Source organism: Enhydra lutris, unplaced genomic scaffold (assembly GCF_002288905.1).
Source record: "Enhydra lutris kenyoni isolate GAN:26980312 unplaced genomic scaffold, ASM228890v2 scaffoldscaffold41, whole genome shotgun sequence".
NCBI classification, from domain to species: domain Eukaryota; kingdom Metazoa; phylum Chordata; class Mammalia; order Carnivora; family Mustelidae; genus Enhydra; species Enhydra lutris.
Window position 1 is genome coordinate 1,090,136 of NW_019154125.1, and position 23,858 is coordinate 1,113,993.

The 23,858-nt window shown below is 44.9% G+C and overlaps 1 protein-coding gene across 1 annotated transcript; it reads right to left on the bottom strand.

Moving 5' to 3' along the window:
• Positions 1 to 681: 681 nt before the first annotated feature.
• On the bottom strand, positions 682 to 23,320 carry LOC111155466 (chromosome unknown C8orf46 homolog). Its single transcript, XM_022515630.1, has 6 exons — positions 23,254 to 23,320; positions 18,873 to 18,928; positions 11,075 to 11,225; positions 7,018 to 7,079; positions 4,098 to 4,189; positions 682 to 2,051 (listed from the first exon to the last, which is right to left on the bottom strand). The coding sequence occupies exons 1-6, from the start codon at positions 23,318 to 23,320 to the stop codon at positions 1,868 to 1,870; spliced, it is 612 nt and encodes a 203-aa protein (XP_022371338.1). The 3' UTR covers positions 682 to 1,867.
• Positions 23,321 to 23,858: the final 538 nt, after the last annotated feature.

Consider the following 23,858-nt stretch of genomic DNA (forward strand, 5'->3'; position numbering starts at 1 on the left):
AACAATGGCTGAAGGGTAGGGATCCTAGCAAGATGAAAGCGAAAACCCAGTCCTCTTAACCCTCCATGCCTCCTTACGGTTCACCTGGAGATGCGGAAGCAGGTAACTTAGCAAAAGGTGACACATGGCCAGAGTGGTAGCCTATGAGTAATGGTTGAGACTGGTAACGTGGCCAAATTCCTTATTGTACTAAGACGTGGTGATTTCTGGCTGAGTCTCCGACTCCGTGTCACCATGGAGTGTCTGATTTTGCTAAACAGGTTAGATTAATTTAAGCTTCTGAATTAGAACACAGCCTTCTGGGGGCAGAGTTGAGGCTACGGATGACAGCTATGCAGGACCCATGAGCTGATGGCCTGCACAGGCCGGCATTCCTAACTGACCACTGCACGCCTGCGTCTCAGACTCTGCCGCCACACGGTGCTCCTGGCGGCCTCTGCCAGTCATGTGTGGTTAGCATTTGAGATGAAAATTATTTACTAACCTCGGTCTTTCTCTGTGTTTGGAACTATTCTGTGTGAAGGAATAGATACAAACACCAGGCACTGAATCCTGACACCCATGTGGGCCAGGCGCCTTGAGACTAATCATTTAATGGCTTTAAACTGTCATCATTGGAATGGATAAATAAGGACATCTCACTCAGAGTTGTGAGGGAGAATGTATGTAAAGTGCTCAGTGTCATGTCTGACGCATGGTAGGCATTTAATAGATGAGAGCTGTTGTATTGTATGATCATTGTAAGTCTATTGATGTTAACTATGGGATTGATGATGACATTTCCATTAAAAGAAGGAAAGCACAATATTGTATTATATACTAAGTTGAACCATATGAAACTGATCGGTTGTTTCTGACCTACAGAGAAGGCAATTTCTTCAAGGTCAACCCAATACTTAATAATGTATTTCATTTAAATCACTTACTTTTTCCAACCTTATCAAATTTTTCCTTTCAAACATTGCTCCCAGAGTCCTATTCCTACCCCTCCAAACCTTCCTCAAATCAGTTGCTAGAGTGAGCAAAGCAAGGAGTCTGGCAGACCTGAGGACCTAGTATCCTGTTCCACTGTCTCTCGTAAGGCCTTGGCTTCGCCATCTGTAGACTGGGTACAATTGTGCTTTCCTTAGCAAGGATAATGGACGGGAAAGCACTTTCAAAAGTTAAAATCATTTTGCCAATGCAAGGTATTATTAATTTCACTAGCCTATGCCACTTCAGAGAACATTAGCATTCAACATTTAATTTTTAATCATGTTTCTCTATAGAAAAGCTGCACGTAAAAGAATAGAGAATTCATGCAATCATGCCAAATGATCAATACTGATCTTGAGAATACTGTGAAATGAATATTAGAACTATAAGTAAATATATAGTGCTTTGTCTTTAGAAATTATACCTTGTCAAGATGAAATAAATGTGATAAGAGGAATAGTAGGAACCACTGTGTTTACAAGGGCCTCAAACATCAAGCTCTTATATTTTTAACAGAAATCACATACATTAGAACAACTCACAAGGAAGACTGAGGAATTGCCTGCTTCCTTCCCTGGAGGTCTTTAAAATGGGTTGGGAAAGTTTGATTGTGGTGTGATTTTGCTTTAAGATAAGGACAGAGTTTATATCTATCTCCCAAAGCCACTTTCAGACCAATGGCTTTATTGGTTCTAAGAAGGCACACTTTTCTTTTGCCTTCCAGGGGAGTCCCTTGCCTGTACCCTAAGCCAGGGCTATTGGTTAATAAGAAATGGTGATGTGTTTGGACCAGCTACTAGCAGAGGTGAATGTGGCTCAGTTCTAATCTGAAGTTTTCTCCCCCATATGCAGTGAACTTTGACCAATGCATGGCCCCTGGGGAGAGTCACCTTTAGTCAGCCTCAAAGGCACTGTTGGTAGCACCCACATATTCAGACTTCTTCTTGTGCCTTGTCCACATTTTCCGGAGGAGGCTAGGGACCCCGCAGGAAGCACTTCCTGTCAGCGGTAGGGAGGCTTCTGCTCCCTGGGGCAGGGTCGGATACTCTTCAGTCATCTTCTTGAGATGTCTGGATCTAAAGAAAAGCCAGGGGGGAGGGAGGACAGTTATTTCACAGAGTCAGACTTTTAATGTTTGCCCTCAAGGAGTAGACACAACTCTTACTTCTCTTCTGCTCATACATCCTGTGACCAGGATAGAGGGTCACTGTTGGGACACATGTACAGGTGACTTCTTTTGGAGGATCCTCACATGGGGTGAGGGAAGGAGGTGGCTCTGGGCACAGTGGTTCATGGATCTCAAGTTCTGCTCATGTCCCAAGTTCTCCTTTCCCACCCATCCCACTTATAGACCAACAATCTTGATGGAAAGGGCAAGCTTCCCAAAGCCTTAAGCTGTTGAAAAAGTTTGAGTCCTAGGGGTACATGTGGCTGCTCACTGACTGGGCTCAGGCAAGTGACTTAATCTCAGCCAGCCTCAGTTTCCTCATGTACAAAAGGGGGATAATATCATCAAACTCACAGGACTTGTGAGGAGGAGAATGAGCTAATAAAGCATTGGGCTCCTTGTAGACCTTCATGAATATTTATCTTTCTCCTCACAGATGAAAGAAATGGCCTTCCTTTTCAGAAGCCAGCCTCCAGGAACACATGGAAATGAGGACATCTGAGCTCAGAGAGAAAGGAACCATGGAGAACCTTCTGGACACAGCTATATGGAGCAGAAAGGTTGGTCTTTTTAGCTTAGCAGGTTGTTGTGGGCTTACTCCAACTTCCAGCAACAGCTGCTGCTGCTCAGGACCATTTGAACTAGACCTTCAAACAATTCATGTGCCTTTCTGATTTTTCTCCAGTTAGGTCCCAGTACATTGAGTGACTTGGTTTTTATAATTCTTTCTAGATGATTTTCTTTTATCTAGAAGAGCTTCATATTGGTTGCTTCCTCCTTGGACTCCCAAGCTTCCAAGGTGTACACACTTGGGTTGATATTTTAGCCCATGGTCCCTCCAGTGTACACATCTCACATGCTCCCAAGAATGTGTCTTTCCAACTGCTAGATTGTAGGTTTCTTGAAAAATAAAACAGTCAGAGTTTGTGCTAAGTTCTTCACATATCATCCCATTCTGTTCTCACAATAATCCCTCAAGAGGGGTGTTACGATCATCCCCATTTTTTTGTTTTTGTTTTGAAATAAGTGAGGGCATGGAGGTTACGATAACTTGCCTAAAGTCATAGTGGGTTAGTGGTGGCCCTGGGCAAGCAAGAAGCTGGGAGTCAAGAGCCCACACCCTTCATTACCCCCTAAGCCTCTTTTCTACTTTGTGTGGTATGGACGATTGTGGCGGGGCATCAATGTACATGTTGATTTGAGTTTCAGACCCCTGCTTGCCATTTTCTTAGTGCAACCTTGAAGGCAGTGAGAGAATTGCTGGGGTGGGGAGGGGACTATCTACTCTCCTGCTACTCTCGCTGCTGGTTCTGGATCAGAGTTAACAATAACATGGGGGTTAATACATTTGGTTTGAAACTTTGGTATCTTACATATTTCTTTACCTTTGGGCCGGGGCCCTTCACCTAATTCATGAGACATTTCTGACACCACTGTGCCTACAGGGAGGCTCAGAATGCGACCTGTGATTACATTTATCTAATTAACCAAAAACTCTCCCAAATGACACTTCTCCAAGTCTAAAGAGTGGTGTTAATGAAGTGGAAACCATCAAAAACACTTCAGCTTAATCCTAGGGAAACAGTTGATGAGGCGCCACAGAGACCCAGGATTATTGCCCTCATTAAAAGGTAATTTAGGGGCGCCTGGGTGGCTCAGTGGGTTAAAGCCGCTGCCTTCGGCTCAGGTCATGATCCCAGGGTCCTGGGATCGAGCCCCGCATCGGGCTCTCTGCTCAGTAGGGAGCCTGCTTCCCTTCCTCTCTCTCTGCCTGCCTCTCTGCCTATTTGTGATCTCTGTCTGTCAAATAAATAAAAATCTTTAAAAAAAAAAAAAAAAAGGTAATTTAAAGCTGGCATGGGTTTTGTGTTAGCATCTTGAGTGTCTGTAAGCTGGGGCACCTGTTATTCTTGTGTGACAGGACCAGGAGTGGGTGGGGAGCCCTGGCACTTACCCCCGCGTCAGAACAGCTCCCTTCTCCGAGGCTGTGGCCGCCGCCTCGAGCACGCTGGGGGCTTTCACTGAGATCCGGGCCACCGGAGGAATCTGCGTGGTGCAGAAGGGGAAGGGAAGGTGAGGATGTGGCCATAATCCCAACTCTGGCATTGACCTGAGCAAGTTGAAAGGGGGATGGATCTGTCCATCCACCACCCAGGGCAATAATCTTCATGCTTTCACTGGCATCGAGACTCCCCTGAGGGGCTGGTCACCACCATGCGTGGCCTACCCCAGTTTCTGATCCAATAGGTCTGATATGGGCCTGAAAATCTGCATTTCTAACAAGTTCCTGGGTGCTGCCAGACCCAGGACCCCACATTGAGAACCACTGACCCAGAGAACTTGAGGGAGAGAGAGAGCACAACTCAGTTTTACCTGAAAACTCTGTCCCCCGCCCCCACCCCCATTACCTGTGTCTACTTTGTTGTCAAATCCTGCAGATTCATGCTTTGAAAGACTGCCTTAGGTAGTGCCATCCTCCCCCATCTCCTCTGCCACACGCAGCCTTCCAATCCAGTCACCCGGGAACTCCTTGCTTTGGACCAGCCCCACCACTGACTCCAGCCCTGCTGGATTTGAAGTGCCTCCCCACTGCAGGCCAGACTGAGGCTAACTCTGGAAGCACAGGCTCCTCAGAACCCAGCTCTCCCTCATCTATGCAGCTCTACCTCTGTTAATCCCCCGTGGGTACTATGACAGCTCCCATCCCAGTATGGCTGGTCCTGCCTCCCCTCCTGCTCACGCTCATTCCCATGCTCAACAAAGCTTTTCCTCATGCACATGCGCAGCTCTGCATCTTCCTTAGGCTTTTCCTTCATCCTCTGGACAGAGCCTCGATTCTGCCTGCCCTTCAGGGCCACTTCTTCCTGGAGGTCTTTCCTCAGGCTGGTGGCCTGAGTTGATTTCTCTCGGTCCTCATGCCCCATGTCCCCACAGTACTGAGTACCTATGTGACATATTTCGGCATTTCCCCAGTTCTTTCTATGGTTCTCTTCTTGTTTCATAGGCTCCCAGTTCTCAGAAAAGTGCTATGATGTGTGTCAGGGTCTGGCACTTAATCCCTTTGGTGGTGCTCTGCAGCCTTCCTAAAGGAGATGGTGAGTGCTCAAGAAGCATGATGACCTAACGAGGGTTAAATCCAGAATTGGCTTAGTCAACAGGCATATGCTATGCTTTGTTCCTTCACCCCAACCCCACTGAAGGCTTAGGGTCACCACATTCTTGGAATTGCTGGGAAATTCCAGGTAGAGGACATCATGATTAACTGTCCCCTTTTCTCCCTAGCTGGCCACATGTTGTGGGCAGAGTTACTGTGCCACCTTGTGGCCTCTCGGGAGCTCTCCCTCCCCATCGTGCCAACAGCCCAGCCCCAGGAACATACACGGCCTCTCCTTCTCCACTGTCCTCAGTCCTCCACCAGTGCGTTGCAGCACTGAGTCAGAATTAGCTGTATGAGCTCTGACTCATTCTTCCACCCTGGGATAAGGGGCCTCTGATCAGCTGCAGGACCCCTGCTTCACTGTCTCAGGCTCAGGGGAAAGAGTCAGTCCTGCTGCCTTTCTTTTGTCATGGTCCCCATGACCATCCTGTCCCATCGCAACTCCTTCTGGTCTCCCAGAAGCAGTTCTCTGCCAAGGCTACTATGTGAGCCCAGCCCAGAGGCTTGGAGCAGGTAATCCAAGGATGTGAGCCACCCTCTTCCCCTTAACTTTGGTCTTCTTCTGACCACAGCTAAGGGCAGCTCTTTTAGCTGTCACAGCCTGGAAATCTGTGGCAATGGCCCAGCCATCCTCAGTTTCTCTTGAGGACTAGGTTGGGGCAGAGGGCTCCTGATAAAACAGATTGGCCCACCTCTCCTCTTTCTGTGGTTCTCCTAGTACAGGGATGACCTAAATGAGGTATTTGGATTAGATTTTCTGCTCAGACAGGGAGCAGAGGGCTCACTGTCCAGTTTGTTCCAGAAGGATGAGTGGTCTGGCCCACACAATCTCCAGGATCTTTTCTAGTCCTCACCTGGCACGATCCACCCATCTGGGGAGCTGCTGCTCACAGAGCCCAGGGTGCCTGAACTGACCTCACCTCTAGCCATGATTCCACCCCTACTGTGCAATCCTAAAGGGTACCCACATTCATGCCCAGAAGAAGATGCAGGAGATTTTTTTCCCCAGAGGGACCCTGAGCTAGATCTGGATGTGCACCCCCTGATCTGTCTTCAAAGAAGGACAAGCTGCCACCACGGGGGCAGCTCATGTACCATAATGGAGCGAGGAGGAAACAAAGGCTTGGCCATTTGGGCCCAACTCGGGACAAGGGGGAGGGGTAGCAATGGCCCCAGAACTTATGCCAGGAGGTATCCAGTGTGCATGGCAGTTCAGCCTCCTAGCAATCCGAACTCCCTCCTCCTGTCACAGGTACTGATCCCTAATACAAATCTCATACCCCCTACCCTGCTTCTCAGAGTCTGCCTCCAGAGATCCCCGACTGGGAACAGACATCCTCCAGAGGTGTCCTGGGTGCAGATGCCTGGTGTTTCATGTTTTCACAACATTTAAGACCCTTGACAGGCAGCTCTTGACCCTCTTAGCTGCCCCTGGGAATTAGTTGGGCGTGTCCACCTGGCATGGGCCTACCACAGAAACCACTTCTTTCTCCCTGTGTTTGAGATGTCCCCTAGGCAATACCTTTTTCTGTTTGCCTGAGGGCTAGATTTCTGGCAAGAAAGAGAACACCATCCAGTGTTGTGCTGTGAGCTGACTGACATTGGGAGCCGAAAACCTGCAGGTAGGCTTTTCTAATAATCTTCAGGGCTGCAACAAAGGACAGGGTGAGGAGTTTAAAGCACAACATGGAGAACTAACCAGGCTTATTTTACTTACCAAAGACTTTCCATATGCTCGATTCCCACACAGATTGGATGATTTGGGTTCCGAACTCCCCACTGCAAGGTTGAACAGAGGAGGCATTACTCAGTGGTACTCTGTGTTCCACTTCCCCCCCGCTTCTGCGTCAATGATCTCATTAGCTAATCAGTCACAAGCTGGGAATTTCTAAAGGCCTTTGTGCCAAGCAGCAAGATTGGGCAGGAGGGTCAGGCAACGGGACAACTGTCGAGTGGGTCACCTGCATCCCTGGCACTCTTCCGGGTGTGGGCTGGGTGGGGAGGGTAGAACTAAGGTCTAAGAAGATCATGTGTGTGGAAGCATTAAGTAGTATGTCTGCAGGCAGTAGGTGCTCAGAGAATGTGCCCTTAGCTTGTCCTTCCTTCCTAAGGTGCCACATCACAAGAGGTTATCAGGAGTTTAGTCTTTACTGCCTGGATCGATTTAGCTTGCTAAATCTGTGCAGTCCTCTCTGGAAATGAGCAGAGAAGCCTGCCTACGGTGGGAGGCCCAGCTTCATGATGTGCGAGTGTTGGAGATTATCAGAGTCCTGAGACATTGGCTACACAGGACTTACGTGAGAACCTTCTTGCTATGCCTTTATTCCTGAAGCCCGGCCTACTTCTGAGTAATCTCTACCCTGAAGTCTTTAGCTTCTGAAAATCCAGGTGTTGTGCTGAGGGAGCTGGCAATAGGTAGGGGAAAGTTGGCTTTCTATCTAGTCCTCTCCTTGCGCAGACATTCCAGAACAAGCCCCATCCTATCACACTATAAAAATAGAGATAAAACACTCCCCAACCCAAGGAAGAAAACATTTCAATGCTAATAAAATGAAGTTAAAGACTACCAAGATTGAATCATAACTTATAGTGTATAAGTAATAATAGCAGCTCAGAGTTTTGAGTATTTACTGTGTCAGGCACTGTGCTGAGTATAAAACACATAGACATTATCTCATTTAACCCTTACAATAACTTTGTTAGGTAGGTATCATAATAGTCCTCACTTTCCAGATGAGGAAATCGAGGCCTCGGAGATACATAACAGAGGAAGCCAGGTAAGGATGATCTAGGGAATGGCAAACTGCTTTGGGGGACTTGCAGGGCTGGAGAAACGTGACTGAGGGACACCCTAACCCATTATGGGAGGTATTTGCCAGGTAGAGACAGGGAGGACAATCTGCAGAAAGAAGAGGGTCCGGGAAGTTCCCGGAAATAGAATATAATGGCGCAGTCCCAGAATTGCACTGCAGCTCAGGGTTTCTGTGTATATGGATGGGTGGGGACAGGAGTGTGTCACAGGAGGTGGCCCTGGAGAGGCCAGCAGAGAACAGATTCTGGGGGGCTTGAACATGGTCTGGAGGGCAGTGGGGGTAGGAAGGACACTGGAGCAGAAGGATGGCAGAGGCAGATTTCTGCTTTAGACAGACTCCTCTGGTAACCTTGTAAAGGAAAGAAGGACTACTGGCTGAGGGCCAGGCTTGGAGGCTACACACCAGAGATGAATTGGGTCTGAGCCCGGGTAGCCTGAGGTAGGTACCAAGAGGGAGAGATGAGACATATACAGGAGTTGACATTGTCAGTGTTTAGTATGTGACGTGGTGGGTGGAGTAGGGGTAGGGAGGACAAGGGGGTGTTAAGGAAAATAACCCTGCTGAGAAAGGAAGGGATTCATTCCATTTGAACAAGTTGGTTCTGAGGTGCCCGAGGACATCTTGGTGGAGACATTCCATAGGTGGCGGATTCTCCAGGGCCTAGGAGGTGGTTGTCCCCATTCCAGGCATTTGAGGCTCACATGCTCAGGGCCTCATGGTGAGAGAGTTTCTTAGCTGGGTCTCTGCCTTCAGAGTCCCTGCAATTTCCAAGATTCCTCAGAGAATCTTTCTCCCACATGTGAAAGCTACATCATCCAGGAGCCTTCTCCTACAGCTCAGAAAAGAAGCAAGCCCCCAGATCTGAGATCTCTGGAGACACACATCCTTCTGATGGGAGGATGGAAGACTCAGTGCCTCAGCCTTTCCCGTGGAAAGCACTGGGTCTGGCTTTGACTCAGAAACCCTCTGTCTTTCCCCAACCCCCTCTGGAATCTATCAGATTGGGGGAGCTGAAGAAATTGAATCAATGCCCAGCTCAATCTTTTTTTTTTTTTTTTTTTTTTTAACCTGACTAGCACATTCCCTGCATGAGCTGACTGTCACATGTTGGGCAGATTCTCTCCATTTCATTACTTACTGTTCTCTTAGAGAATAAAAGTCTGACTTGGACAGTCAAGCTTCCACAAGCTACTTAGGAAGGAAAGCGACCCCTAAAGCTAGATGGTTGGGAAGACCTTCTTTTCTGGGGGTGGGGGATGGAGGCATTGACTAGCAAATTAGAAGAACTAAGATTTAATTTCAGTTTTTGTTGCTAATAAGCAGTGTGACTTTGGATCAAACAGCCTCTATGGTTTCAGTTTCCTTTTCTATAAATGAGCATGGGGTGCTGCAGACCAGGGGTCCTCTCCCTTCGGTGTGCATTAGAATCACCCGGGGTTGTTAAATCAGAGGTTGCTGGGCCCCACCCTAGAATTTGATTCAATAGGTCTCAGGTGGGACCCCAAATTTACATTTCCAGCAAGTTCCCAGGTGATTCTGCTGCTCTGGGGACCCCCACTGTGAGAACTACCCATTTGACTGGTCCCTAAATCCTTGTTAATCAATATATTATCCTCAGACCAACACCATCAACATCATCCAGAAGTTTTTTAGAAACATAAAATCTGGGGCCCTACTCAGTCCTACCGAGTTAGAATCTGCATGAAAACAAGATTCCCAGGTGATTCTTTTGCACATTGAAATTTGAGAAACATGGCTGTAAATCCAGTTTATCTTTTTGTAGCAAAGATATTCTCTTTTTCCCTTTCTACACACATATGTACCCACCCACCCACCTATATATAGACACAGAGAAAAATTTATCTCCTCTTAATTTGCAAGGCAGATTGTGGTTTTCCTAATGCTTTCACTCTACATATGTGTATATGTAATCACTTAGCTAGAGATTATAGCTTGATTTATGCATTATTATACATCGGATCATAAAAACAGGATCAGGGTGTTACTGATCAAGGAAACCTTAGAGATCCAGTCGAGCATCTACGAAGAAGGTGAGAAGATAGAAGATTGAAGAGATATACTCGATGAAGTATAATTTCGGTTCTTACAACATACAAAGTTGTTGACACCCAAATGCCTTGAGAGGGACATCCCAAACTTTCTGTTGTGCATTTTAGGAGTTAAAATATGAATGACTTTAGGCTGTGGACATAACAGAAATAACCTAAAGCAGCAATTAAAGGCAAAATACCATCACAGACTCCAGAGGGCTAGGCGCAGATTCCTGTTGAACTACTTGGGGTAGGGGCCATTTTCAAAAAATAGTGCTGAAGTTAAGTCTATAATGTTTCCAGTTTTCAAAGCAAATTTGTCCCTAAATTCTTTTTAGATATTGTTCAAATAGCCTTAAGTCATTCACATTTACAGTGGTGAGATCTTAAGCTGGCAGTTTATAAAGAGCCTATATAATTACAAACACGGCCTGTAAAATAAATAAGGTAAGCTTCTGTTTGTCCATGAGTCATGCCTACACTAGCTTTCGTTCCCCCAGAACATAATGATTTTCATCTCTGGAACCCAGCAGGGCTTCCTGGGGAGCAAGATGGCAAGTGGAAAGCATCTCTGCCCGCCCAAGGTATTTTTCAGGCGGGTGTTCTGTGTTGCTCTGTAGGTGGGGCCCGAGAGCAGGTGCACTCAGCGCAGGGGCGGCCCGCACCGAGAATGGGAGGAGGCGAGGGAGGAGGCGAGGGAGGAGGCGAGGGAGGAGGCGAGGGAGGAGGGCGGGAAGCGGACGGCCCCCGCCATAGCACCTGCGCTCCCCCGGCGCGATAGAGGACGCCGGGGAGGAGCGTGAGGTTGTTGGAAAAGACAAGCCAGGTCTCCTGCCTTGCGGCGTCTGGTCTAAGCGCGTCACTGAGTCCCAAAGGGAGGTTCCAGGGACTTGAACCAGGGCGCACGTACCGGGTCTGGCCGGGGCCTTGGCAAGGTGGGGTCCCTGCGGCCGCGCGCTGTGGAGCCGGCCCGACCTACGGCCCTCGCCGTCGCGGCGGTCGCTGCGGTGCGGCAGCAGCTCCAGGGGCCGTGGCGTGTAGAGGTCCGACTCGATCACCACCTGCCGGGAGGAGGAAGGACAGTCAGCTTGTTCCTCTCCTCGGATCTTTAGATGCACCTCGGGCCGATAGGGCATTGCTGGAGTTTTCCTGACGCCAGAGAATGCTAGCAGCAGTGAGACAACTTGGGTTAATTGGCCTCCGACAGTCAACCGCTTTTACTGAATTTCAGCAGGCCGAATGGTGCCATGGTGCAGGAAGATGAGGGTCCCCGGGGTTCCTCACCAGCACCCCCTTCACAGAGTCAGGAGCCTGGCTGGGTCTTTGGGCCAGACCTGTCACCCACCCTGGGGCCTTACATGGTTTGGCAACAGAACAGGCTGTTTGGAATGATGACAGTTTTGGAAATCAGGGTCATAACAGTCTTTGTAAGAAGCAGACACCCTTGTTCAAACAGAGGACAGTTTTTTGAATGCTCTAGCAGAGGGAAGAGCTAGGGACAGGACTTGGGGCCCAACCAAGTCCCAGGTTTTAAAAAGAAGAAAGCTGCTGGCACAGTTCCACATGCTTACACTTCCTTCACCTTGCAGAACGCCTGGGTGAGGTGGAGCTGGGAGATGAATTTCCACTACACATGGTTTCCTAAGTGGAAATTCCCCAAAACCAATCAGAATGCTAAGACCTAAGGTGTTTTCAGTAATGACCACCTGCTGAATAGTTATCTGGGGAAGTAGAGTAAGAGGAAATACCCCTTTTGTCAGGACCCAATGAAATGGGCCTTAAAAGTTATAATAAACATACTCAAATCGTTGAAATAATTTAAATGTAAAAAACTTGAGACAAATAAAGCCGTATTTTATCTTAATACTGGGAGTGATGAAGGGTATTTTAGTGGGTTTTGGCTCCTATCCTGCATATTTTTATACATATCCAGGACATTGGGGTCATCCATTCTGAATTTCTTCACTCCTTTAAATCTGGTTAGAATGTTCAATAGTGCACAGCAGCTGCTCTGGGATCTACACTGACTCATTCGTTTGCTCCTTCATCAGATGCCCTGTGAAGGCACGTTCCGTACCAGGTCCTGGGCACTGGGCACATCTGCAAGTTAGGTGGACCCCTCCGAGCCTTGGACAGATCCCCCTCACTTGTCCACATAGAACAGTGGTGTTGCTTTTGGAGGATGCTGAAGCAAATAAAACTAAATTTTTAAAAGTTATAATAGGGTGATATTTCGATTTAGCGGAGAAAAATTGGATCTTTAATACTGTTACAATAAATGGCAGGTCACTGGGGGAAATGGATCTGTGTTCACATGTGTTACACCAAAATAAATACCAGACAGATCCAAGATACATGTTGAAAACAAAACACACAAGAATTGAACGTGGCTCAATATAACATTTGTTACACATGAAGGGGAATGATCCCTATGTACACAGAACACCTAAAAATCAATAAAGAAGAAGAAAACAAGAGAAAAAGGGAGCAAAAACCAGAAGCTGGCCATTGACAATAGAAACACAACTGGTAAACGTAACACCACAAACATGAAAAGATGTTGAACAGTCATTAAGTGAAAGTGAAAACAAAGTTGTTTTTTTCGCCTCTCAGATTGTCCGTGATGAAGAAGGTAACTCCATTTGTGGTCACGCCCCAGCCTTGACAATTAGTGGTTCCGTGGAAAGGAGATATTCTTGCATGTCCTTGCTCTATTGGGGCGAAGTAAATGCCTATCATCTGTAGAGGTTTTGGTAATAGAGCGTGCTCTCTATCTTCAAGCCACATATTTATCTACAGAATCAGAGAGCAGTTCATGTCTCCTGAAGAGAAAACTAGAAGCTGTCACTCTTCCCTTCAGTTTACCACAAAGAGTCCTTTGCTCAGAAAACTAATATATACCTAATTTGGCCTTATCTGGGTTAGGAAATTAACTCCTCTCAAGCCCATTTTAGGGCCCAGAACCATTCATCCTGTGGCTTTGGGGAAAGCTGATCACTCAGAAACATGGAGGATTAGTACCTTTTCTTCTCTGGGCACTGCAGGAGGTGGTCCCTTCCCAATAATTTAAAATATGTTCCTTTTTCCTCCCAGCTATATCATATGTCCACTGGCAAATGATTTGGTAAGGTGTACAATGGGTTGATTTGATCCATTTATAAGCTGTGGTATGTTTAGAAGATGGTGGTTCCGTTAGGCTGGGGGCAGCCCTGGGCCCACCCTGTACCAGCTCAGTGGGTGGTCCAGTATTGACTGTCCAGTCTCCTCTGCTCTCCTCTTTACCTACCTCCCTTCCCCTTGGCCCCTTGCTCTGCCATGGTGTTGCCCAGAATACTGGAATTTCCTATATCAATGTGGTTCAGAGCCATGTACGTTCCCTTGGACGTGTAATATTTGGCCTAAGGGCTCTCCCCTGGAATGTGACCCTCCAGGTTGAATAAGAGACTCCTGAGCCTCATTACTGACACAGCTGTCACAGATGTTTCTGATTTTATTTTCACTCTGTCAGGATTCTTCTTAGTAAGAAGGAGTGAGACTGGTATGTTTTCAGACCTACTTTGTACAAGGAGAAAGCAAAGCAGGTAAAGAAAGCCTGTGGAGTCCATGAGGGAAACCCAGCATTTCCTCCTCTGAAAGGGAAGCAAATGTTCCCTTTCAGGAACAAGAAACTCCACCTCTGCAAGCAATCGCTTCTCTGCACTATGGTGCGGCAGAAGAGAACGGGGAGGGAGGGAGCCCAGAGGTTAGCTGTTCAACCCTCTGCTGGAGGTAGGAGCTCCCAGGGGACAGGGATGAGGTTGGTTACTTTCCAAGTCATGACTTAGGGCCAGGTGCCTCTTCTGGGTGTCTTCTCCAGGCCCCAAAGGATGCCAATAACGGATGCCAATAACATGAAAGGAAAGAGGAGAGGTGCCCAGTTCAGAAGAGTGCCCTTTCTTAGCTGGTCTTGTACTTGGTTCTCATTTCCCACAGTAACAGAGGCTCTGAGAGGGCTCCGGGGGAGCACATTTGGCTCTCACCAGGAAATGGGCAGCTGCATAGATGGCTGTGGCCTCCTGAAAACCTGGGTTATTTTCTGGTCTCTAGGACATGGTTTGGGGTGGCTACTGCTGGTCTTAGAACAAACTGGTCTGAGAGCAGGCTCTTTAGTGTCCCCCCTCTCCCCGCACTCCCGGTACAGGGGTAAGACTGGGGAATGGGGAGAAGGAAGGTAGAGGCAGGTTTAGTGTTGGATTTGCCTTTCCTTTCCTAGTCAGCAAACTGCCTTCTGAAAGTAGGGGGGGATGTACTAGAGTAATACACTGATGTTCCCCTGCTGGTCTTGGGTCAGAGATTAGAAGAACAGAAGTCATGGGCTAACACTCAAGCCTCAGGATTCCACCCACTGACATCTTCAAGTCTCACTTCTGTTTGTTCACCAGCCTAGGGGGCTGGTAGGGGGCTGGAAAGACAGGTGAGACCTAGGTGATGGAGAATCATCATGATTTAGGGCTGATGGGATCCATAGCAATGTTCTAGCCCAACTCCCTAATTTTGCACATAGAGAAACTGAGTCCAAGAGAGATCATGTGTCTTCAGGGTCACAGAGTTATAAGGGGCAGAGCCAGGATGAGAGTTGTGGTTTTATGACTTCTGGGTGAGCGCTCTTTATAAGACCCAGAGAAGTGCCTACATCCAGATAAGAAATTTCAAGTGCAATCAATCACTCAGGACATTTTGAAAAATCAGTAAATTTGCAGGCCAAGTTCTCTCTGATAAGGTTGAGCTCTGGGGAGAATGTGACATTTACAATCTAATTTTTCCATCTTTCCTGGTAGTGGTACCACTGCTCATTGTGACGAGGGTGGGGAATCAGTGGCCCCTGGGGGGTCCTGACTCTCTATCTTAGTGATGCTGGGGCACTAAGATGGTTTAGAGAGAGGAGATCTTTGTAAAGGAGGGAACCTGACTCCACATGGTAGCCCAAGGACAACAGACACAAATAAGAATTTCAGGACAAAGAAAATTCAAAACCTTGGTAGATTTAAGCAGTTACAAAATGTGAATGTTTTCCTTGGGAGCTCAAAGGCAGCCAAGAGCCAGTCGGATGAGGAAACAAATAATCAGAGATAGTTCTTTCTTTAGGACTCACTTCCTTCATCTTAGGTAGACTAAGACCTTTCTTGTCTTTTCTAATTTGAATGTTCTGTACAGCTGACATTGAGGTTTGCAAACAAAGGATGAGTCAGGATGTTAGGGGAAATGAGAAATTTAGAGGTGAGCTCAAAAACCACAGGGCATTATTAAGTTGTCTCACCTGGAGGAAGACTGCATAGTTGAAGACAAGATCCAGCTTCTAATTTTTTTTTAAATCAAAAGCAAATTTTAATATGTATTCATATACTTGAGTCATTTTTTTTTCTCTGAGTAAAACTATTTTGGAGAGGGAAAGTCATAAACCATAAACATAACTGTCTTTCTCAAAAATTTCCACTCCCAGGAAACCTGAGAGCTTGGTTCTGCAGGGCTGGCTGAAGTCAAGTGGCTTTCCAGAAAGCTGTCTCCACTGAGAGTTGTCTTCTTTATTAAGGTTTGAAACCTCCTGAGGATTTCCTCCCTAGAACCTATTAATTATTAGTAAGTGTGGTGATTTAGTTTCCATTTTAAAAGCTTTTGTAAACACTGCTCTGTCCTTACAAAGCCAGCAGATACAGGTATTAGGAGTGATTCAGACAGTAACATTGTTTAAGGTTAGAAATTCAAGGAAAGAACGTGGTGGGGAACTAAATATTCCCAATTCCCAAGGGATCTTTCCAGAGTCATGAATGACTTGTGGTTCCTTCAAATCCAGAGTAATGCCAAACTCAAGCCCCTTGACCAAAAAGTCTTTTGTGAAACTTCCCTTAAACTGAAAATGACCTACAAACAACCCCTTCCCTTTACACTTTTTAAAAGATTTATTTATTTATTTTAGAGCCCAAGTGTGAATGGAGGGAGGGACAAAAGGGAGAGGGAGAGAATGAGACTCCTCAAGCAGCCTCCCCACTGAGCACAGAGCCTGAGGCGGGCCTCAGTCCCACAAACCCAAGATAATGATCTGAACCGAAATCAAGAGTTGCCTGCTGAAGGGACTGAGTCACCCAGGTGCCCCTCCCTTTCTATTTTTGGTAACACCCACTCCTTGAAAATCAGGAGCATATTTCTTTTAGATTGTGGGCTTGAGTTTTCAGGGATGAGGAGAAAGGTAAGAATCTCTTGCCCTACCACAAAGAAATTTTCCATCCATTCAAAGTCCTTTTCTTTCCTCCTTTTTTTTTTTTTTTTTGGTATGTTTTTAAGTAGACTTCATGCCTAGCACAGAGCCCAAGGCAGCGGCTAAACTCATGATCCTTAGATCAAGCCCTGAGCTGAAATCAAGAGTCGGATGTTTAACTAACTGCACCACCCAGACACTCCCCTTGTCTTCCTTAATATAAAATATTCCCCAAAGTCATTAAAAAATACATACGACAACAGAAAAATGTGCAAAAGACATGAATTAGGAACATATAGAGAAAAAAAATCAAAATCCCTGAAAAGATGAAGAATGATATTAATAATTAAATAAATGCAAATTAAAACGAGATACCTTCACCTATCAGATTGTCAAAGACTAACAACATTGATGACATACAGTATTGACTTAGGTGTTTTGGTAAAGGTACTTTAAAACACAGTTGCTAAGAATTTGACAATGGCTATAAATTTTTTTCAATGTTCATATCCTTTGAGCATTTGAGCATTTTCTTTTTTTAATTACGATATAATTGACATATAACATTAAGGACTACAATGTGTTGATTTCATGACCAAGCATTTTCATATCTGTGACTTCATCCTCAAAAACATTTGCATAAGAGCATGAAAAATATGTTCAAGGATATTGCTTGTGGCATTGTTTAGTAGAATTTGGTTAAATATTCTAGAAAACTTCAGATGTGATTTGGGAAGAAAATTATAGTACATTCATATAATAGCATGATATGCAGCCTTTATAAAGAATGGGGTAGATCTATAAGAATTAACTGACATGTAAAAAGATTCAAGATTTATAGATTAGTGAAAAAAGCAAATTGCAAAATGGTATGTTATCGAGCAATGGAACATAATAATGATATGTTGGTATATGGGAAATTTTCACTTAAAAAGCACCAACATTCATTGAATACTGGGTGTGTGTCAGGCTCTGGACTAAGCACTTTACATGTATTAAATCATTTGTTCTCCAGTGGTTCTTGAGATATGTGCTCCTATTATTCCCATTTGAATACTAAAGAAGTTGAATCCCAGTATGGTGGGCAACTTGTTCAAGGTTACCTAGCTAGAAATGGATAGAACTGGAATTTATGTCTAGGCAGTTGGACTCTAAGTCTACATACCTGCCTGTTATGTCCCACAGCTTCTTAGAATTTTCTGTTATTATATTTTTTATGTTCATAGTATTTGAAATTCTATAATAGGCACACACTACTTTGGGAATTTAAAAAAGTAATGTTTGTAAAAATAACAATGACTAGGGGCGCCTGGGTGGCTCAGTGGGTTAAAGCCTCTACCTTCGGCTCCGCTCATGTTCCCAGGGTCCTGGGATCAAGCCCTGCATCGGGCTCTCTGCTTAGCAGGGAGCCTGCTTCCTCCTCTCTCTCTCCACCTGCCTCTCTTGCCTACTTGTGATCTCTGTCTTCAAATAAATAAACAAAATCTTAAAAAAAAAAATGAAAATGACTAAAACTCCATCTCACTCCCAGGACACTGAAAAAAAAAATTCATTTTAATGGAGAATGGGCCTTCAAAAATTGACATACTTAGAAAATCAAAATGGTGTTCCTTGAAAAATTGTGATAGAAATAGAAACTCCAGCATAACCAAGAGGAAACAATCAGCAGTAAACCTTTCCAGAGAAAGTACAAAGATGGATTGACAGCTTTTGTATAAAGAAATCTGTAAGTAAAACGAGAAATTCACAGCATCCTTTGGCTCCAATGACATGTAAACTAATTTTAAGGTAATGCAAGTGCTTATTAGAGTAGCAAAAGATAATGTAGAAAAATGAAAGTCAGTGAGGCTGGAGGTAAATGGAAAAACATTGCTGGAAGCCTGGCAACTGTTTAGAATTCCTGGTAATATGTGACAAAGCTGTAAAAGCAGAAACCATTTTTAAAAAAATCACTATTCTCCACATCTAGCATAGTGTCTCTTATGTAGTAGGAATGAAACTATTGGATGGATGAATGGATCAATGGATAGATGAAACTATTCTTAACCTTACTTGTTAATTTACCATGGAATTAATTCAAAAGAATAGTATTTTGTTCAAATTAATTGCAATGCTATTTATAATAGTGAAAAAATAGAACATCACAAATGCCAGCAACAGGAGAACACCTAAGTCAGGAATGCTATACTCATCGTGGACTCTGTTTAAATAAGAACAATTTTTTTAGAGAATGAGATTTACTCTATGCGTCTAGGGAAAATGTCAGAATAGGGGAGTCCGATTCAGGGCTTTTTGCTGTCTGGTAGACATTTGTCAATTATTTTGGTGAAATGGAAGACAGGAAATTGAGCAGCAGCCACATGTCACAGAGAAAAACTTCCTCACTATTGAGAGCAGGGGAGAGGAAGTGAAGAAGTTAGATGCTGCTTTTGTAATGGAAACCAATAAAAGCGATCAAAATTGAAGTTGTCCTTACATTCTTGGTCAAGAGGTGTTGAGAGCTTTTGACTCTTCTTCTGGCTGGACTGGACACTGCAAAGAGAGAGATAGGAAAGGTTTTAGAGAACACAGGTTGAGGCTGATGTAGCCTCAGAGTGGGTTTGCCCCTGGAGTGGGGAAGGGTGCAGAGGAGGGGAGGTGGGGAGAATAATCAGGGTGTAATTACAATTTTAGATGTTGCTTGGCTGAGTGCACCAAAGTTCATAGCAGCATTATGCACAACAGCTAAAAGGTGGAGACAACCCAAATGTCCAACTAAAAGATGAGTGGGTAAACAGAATGTGCTATATGCATACAATGGAATATCATTCACCCTTAAAAAGAAATTAAATTCTGATACATGTGGTAACATGGATGAACATTGAAAACATTAAGCTAAGTGAAATAAGCTGGACACAAAAGGACAAATATTGTATGGGTCCTTTATATGAGATACCTAGAATATTAAACTCAGAGACAGAAAGTAGGTTACAAAGGGGTTAGGGGAAGAAGGGAATGGGGAGTTGTTATTTAACAGGCATAGAGATTTGGTTAGGGATGATGAAAGTTCTGGAAATGGATAGTGGTGATATCTGCACAACAATGTGAATGGACCTCATGCCACAGAGCTATGCACTTAAAAATGCTTAAAGGGTAAATTTTATATCATGTATGTTTTGCTACAGTAGAAAGGTTAAAAAAATCAGTTAAGCATTAAAAAAATGTTAGTTGGTTGGAAGAAGGCACGTGTTTTGTTGAAAATGGAGATACTCTGGCATCTCTCTTCCATCCTGCTGCTGGAATGATTTACTTAGAACTGCAATCCCACCATGTCACTGCCTAGAACTGAGACTACTCCTTGTCACATATCAGATAAGTGACCAGATGAGGGCTGGGTCGTGGTATTTTCTTCAGAGCACCTATAGCCATGAAACCTGGCATACAGTGTGCTAGTTAATAGCCAAGGTTCCCAACTCCTTTCACTTGAGTGTGGACCAGAACTAGACCACTTGCCACTTATGTGACTTGGGCAAATTACCCATCCTCTCCACACCTTCCTCTCCTCATCTGTAAGACAGCGGGAATAAACAGCACCCACCTCCGAGAGCTGTGGCAAGGATGAAATGAACTAATTTTTATAAAGCCCCTGGACCAGTGCCTGACAAGGAGTAATTTCCCAGGAATCAGTGGTGGTTATTATGACTGTCCTCCATCTCTGCAAGCTGAAGGCAGGTGGAAAGAGTAGCTGATAACTTTTAGATCCTATAACATTCCATTAGGATTTCTCTTTCCGGAGTTTTCTCCATTTCCTCCTGCTATTCTCCGATTCGTCTCCACAACCTCTCCCCATTGCTGTTTCTCCTCAAGAGAATTATTTTGAACGCTGTGGTGACATTCACCCTAGAATTAAACCCCCTCTAGTGTGTCTCAGGAAATAACTTCTGGTATAACTTCTTGGTAAAACCGCAGTTTTATCTTTCGTGTTTACTGTGAATTTTGTCTATGAAATTTTCCCTTAAAGGGCTCTCTTTTTCTCCAGAAAGTAAAAAATCCACACTTGTCCTGTTATAGACTTGATATTTATGTCCCATGCCTTTAAGAAACGCTCTAACACTTGCTGCTGCCATAGTTTTGTGGGACATTAAGATGGCTCAGCTAAAAAAATACATAGAAATATTAACTTGAACCCAATATGTGTATGTATGTTTGTGTTGGAAAGAAAGATATAATACAAGAGAAGGGTAGTAATAGCTCACATTGAGCCTTACCAGGTGATGGTTTATTTGCCTTATCTCATTTACTGCTTGTAACAACTCTGTGAACCAGGTACTCTGCATTATCTCTATTTTATTGGTGGGGATACTGAAGTTAGGGGTCCCACAGTTCACAGGAACTTAACCATTGTCCACACTGCCTCTTAACCTCTTAACCATTGGCTACACTGCCCACACTGCTGAACCTGTGCTCAGAAAATGTCTTGGCCATTTTGGTCACCCTAAATGGTAGCATTGGGAAAAGGGCATCCCCGGGAGAACTATTAAGATAGTTAGATAAAATTAAGCCACCTTCTATTTCTGTAGGTAAGGAATGTGGGGATGTGCGGAAGAGTTACCAATCTCTCTTATAAGCGGTGACTTAAGAAGGGCTAGCACTGCCCTTCTCTCACTGAAGCCCTCTGCTCTATAGCTTTGGAGAAAGCAAGATGAGGCAAAAAAGGAAGTAGGAAGAAGTGAATTTCTTCCATTCATGGTCTAAGGTAAGACTGCAAATACTCCTTTCCTAGAGAACGACTTCCTGAGCAGTGAAATGTCCATGAATACCAATGAGTACTTGGTTTATGACCAGGAGATGGCCATGAATGAAAATGGAATACAGGATTAAATATTTATCTTTGACTGGACATAGTCCTTGTTCTAAATATGGAATAAAAATAGAAATCATTTTGTAAGGGATTTATTTCATACTAAATGCTTTATAGGTTTTATCTATATTTTAATCCCCATCCCGCCCCCCACCGTAATAACCCTGGGAGGTAAATTCTAGCTCTCCCTTTTATAAAAGTGCAAACTCGGGCCCAAAGAGATGAAGTAGCTTGCCCAAGGTCACACAGTGCAGAAGTGACCCGCAGTTCCTTGACCACTGTGCTAAGCATATGGAGTCAAAGGCCCTGTTTCAAATGCTTTTAGTCAGGTGAAGTGTGACGTTGCTCCTGAATTGTTGAATAACTTTTTAATTAAAAAGGGCTATTTGGCTTTGATTTTTTTCTTTAAAAAATGTTAAATGGAAAAATATGACAGGAAATAGACATGTTTTAACATTTTCATATTTGCTTCCAATTTGTTTTTGTCTCATGTAAAGAAATACAAAATTGGGCAAGTTGAGGTTCCCTTCCTACTCTCCCCTAACTCTACTGCTGTCTCTCCCCAGGGCTACCAAGATCACTAATTTAGTCTGCATCTTTCCAGCCTATGTTTTCATACTCTCTGTCTCTGAATATGTATCCATAAGTTGTTTTGTACTGCCAGATATAGTAATTGTTATCATACATATAAAATTTGCAGCCAGCCTTTTTTTCCCTCCACTCAACATTATGCTTTTGAGATCTGTGTCCATACACATAGATCTAGTTCATTCCTGTTGACAACTGTGGAATATTCCATAGTATAATGACACCACATTTTACCCACTCCCCTCCTCAAGGACATTGAAGCTGTTTTTAATTTTGCTCTCCTAGAATCAGTGCCACTGTGAACATCCATGAGTCAGAGTATCCAGAAATGGACCTGCTGGGTCCGAGGGTTAGCTTTGACTTTACAGGTACTTTTCAGAATCTCCAGACAGAGTTCCAACTCCTGCACTTGGGCAGACTCCTCGCTCTTGTTTTTCCTCTCTCTATGTGGCAATACATGTCAAAAGCTTTATTTATGTTCTGCTGGCTGTCTCTTTGTGACCAGGCTGAGTATCTCTCTTCCCCTCCCCCTCCCCCTAGCAGTGACCCTGTCAGTGGCTGACACGGAAAGAAGAAAGGGATTGTTTGAGCAGGGGGCACAACACCAGCAAACATCCAGCCCCCTTCATTCAAGTCTGACAATGAGACCAGGGCTAAGCCAGAGTCCCAGCCTCTCCCAGCAAGGCAGGGGCCGTGGGGAGAGAACAGAGGGAGCAGAAGAGAGGGCTGAGCTTTAGAGGGGGTGTGAGGGAACTGTCCAGTAACCAGACACCTGCTGGCTGCTGAGCTCGCACACAAAGGCCTCCCTGGGACTTGACACCATTCACCCCAGCACAGGAGCTGACAGAGTCACACGTTGTGGCAGCGCTAGTTCCAGGTGAAGTTTGGGAGGGGGCCCTCGGATCTTCTTTAGAGGCCAGCCCCGGGGCCGGACGTTATTTGACCACTTTATTAGACTTCAGGCCCCTGCCGGGAGTCTATTTCCTCACATTTATTGACTTGGTTAGAAATCATACTTTTGAGCCAGCTGGTTCTCATTTCAGAGCCCACTTGCTCATTGGAGAAGAAGAAAGAATCTCTCTAGCTGCTCTGGGAATGTTGTTTTCATCTCTGTTTCCCAAAACAATGGCTTGCTGTCACTTTCATTTGGCATATTGGGTTACCAGTACTGAATTAAGTGGAATGGGGAGCATTTTAACTGCCTTCATTCCTCCCCACCCCCTTTGAGGGATTGTTTCTCAATGACTGATGTTTATCCATGTACGTCCTTTTCAGAAACAACAACAATAACAAATACCATCACAACAGCGAACCCGTGAACCCCTCGGAGAGACCTGAGGATAAGCCATAGTAAAACAGCACGTGATTGTCCTTAACCTCCGGCAGAAGGTGCCGCGTTAAGGAAACCGTCAAGGGCGATTTTACTCACCCTTGGAAGGGATCACGGTGGTGAAAACTTCTATATTTTCATCACTGCAGCTGTAAATCTGATGCATCGTCTCAGCCTTCTCTCCCCCAAAGTGCCGGGAACCGGAAGCCTCTCTCCGAACCCCTAGTCGCGAGGTTTCCTAATCCAGTCTGGCTCGGGGATCATTGTGCAGGTCCACAAAAGACAGGCTGGTGCTGTGATCTCATCTCATTCCAGAGTCTTCACTGCAACATTTTCTAATCCCATCTGTCTTTTTTTTTTTTTTTTTTTTTTTATGAATCCTATTATTGTAAACCTTTGATTGAGCGTGGAGGCTTCAGTCCCCTCCCAGCCAGGATGTAGTTAACATTTTTATTTTGCCGTGTCTGCTGCACTGATTTTGGAAGTCTTTTGTGAAGTAAGGATGAAGTGAAACCGCCCTCTCGGTTAGCGCCCAGCTTGGCTGGAGAATTCCACTGAAAAGGAGACGTGAATTTTGGTACCAGCAATTACCCTTTTCATTTCAGAAATGAAGGGAGCTTTTTAACCCCCCACTCCAGAAGAACTGGATATTCAGTAATCTGTCGTGTGTTACTTTGGCTTCCTTCTAAGTTTCTATTTTAAAC

What these genes read in the sequence shown, in the direction of transcription:
- LOC111155466 (XM_022515630.1), bottom strand. Translation starts at nt 23,320, where the DNA reads ATGCATCAGATTTACAGCTGCAGTGATGAAAATATAGAAGTTTTCACC. An exon ending in GAGCATATGGAAAGTCTTTG is followed by an intron (nt 4,190 to 7,017) that starts GTAAGTAAAATA and finishes TGCACCACGCAG; the next exon opens with ATTCCTCCGGTGGCCCGGAT. An exon ending in GGAGCTGTTCTGACGCGGGG is followed by an intron (nt 2,052 to 4,097) that starts GTAAGTGCCAGG and finishes GCTTTTCTTTAG; the next exon opens with ATCCAGACATCTCAAGAAGA.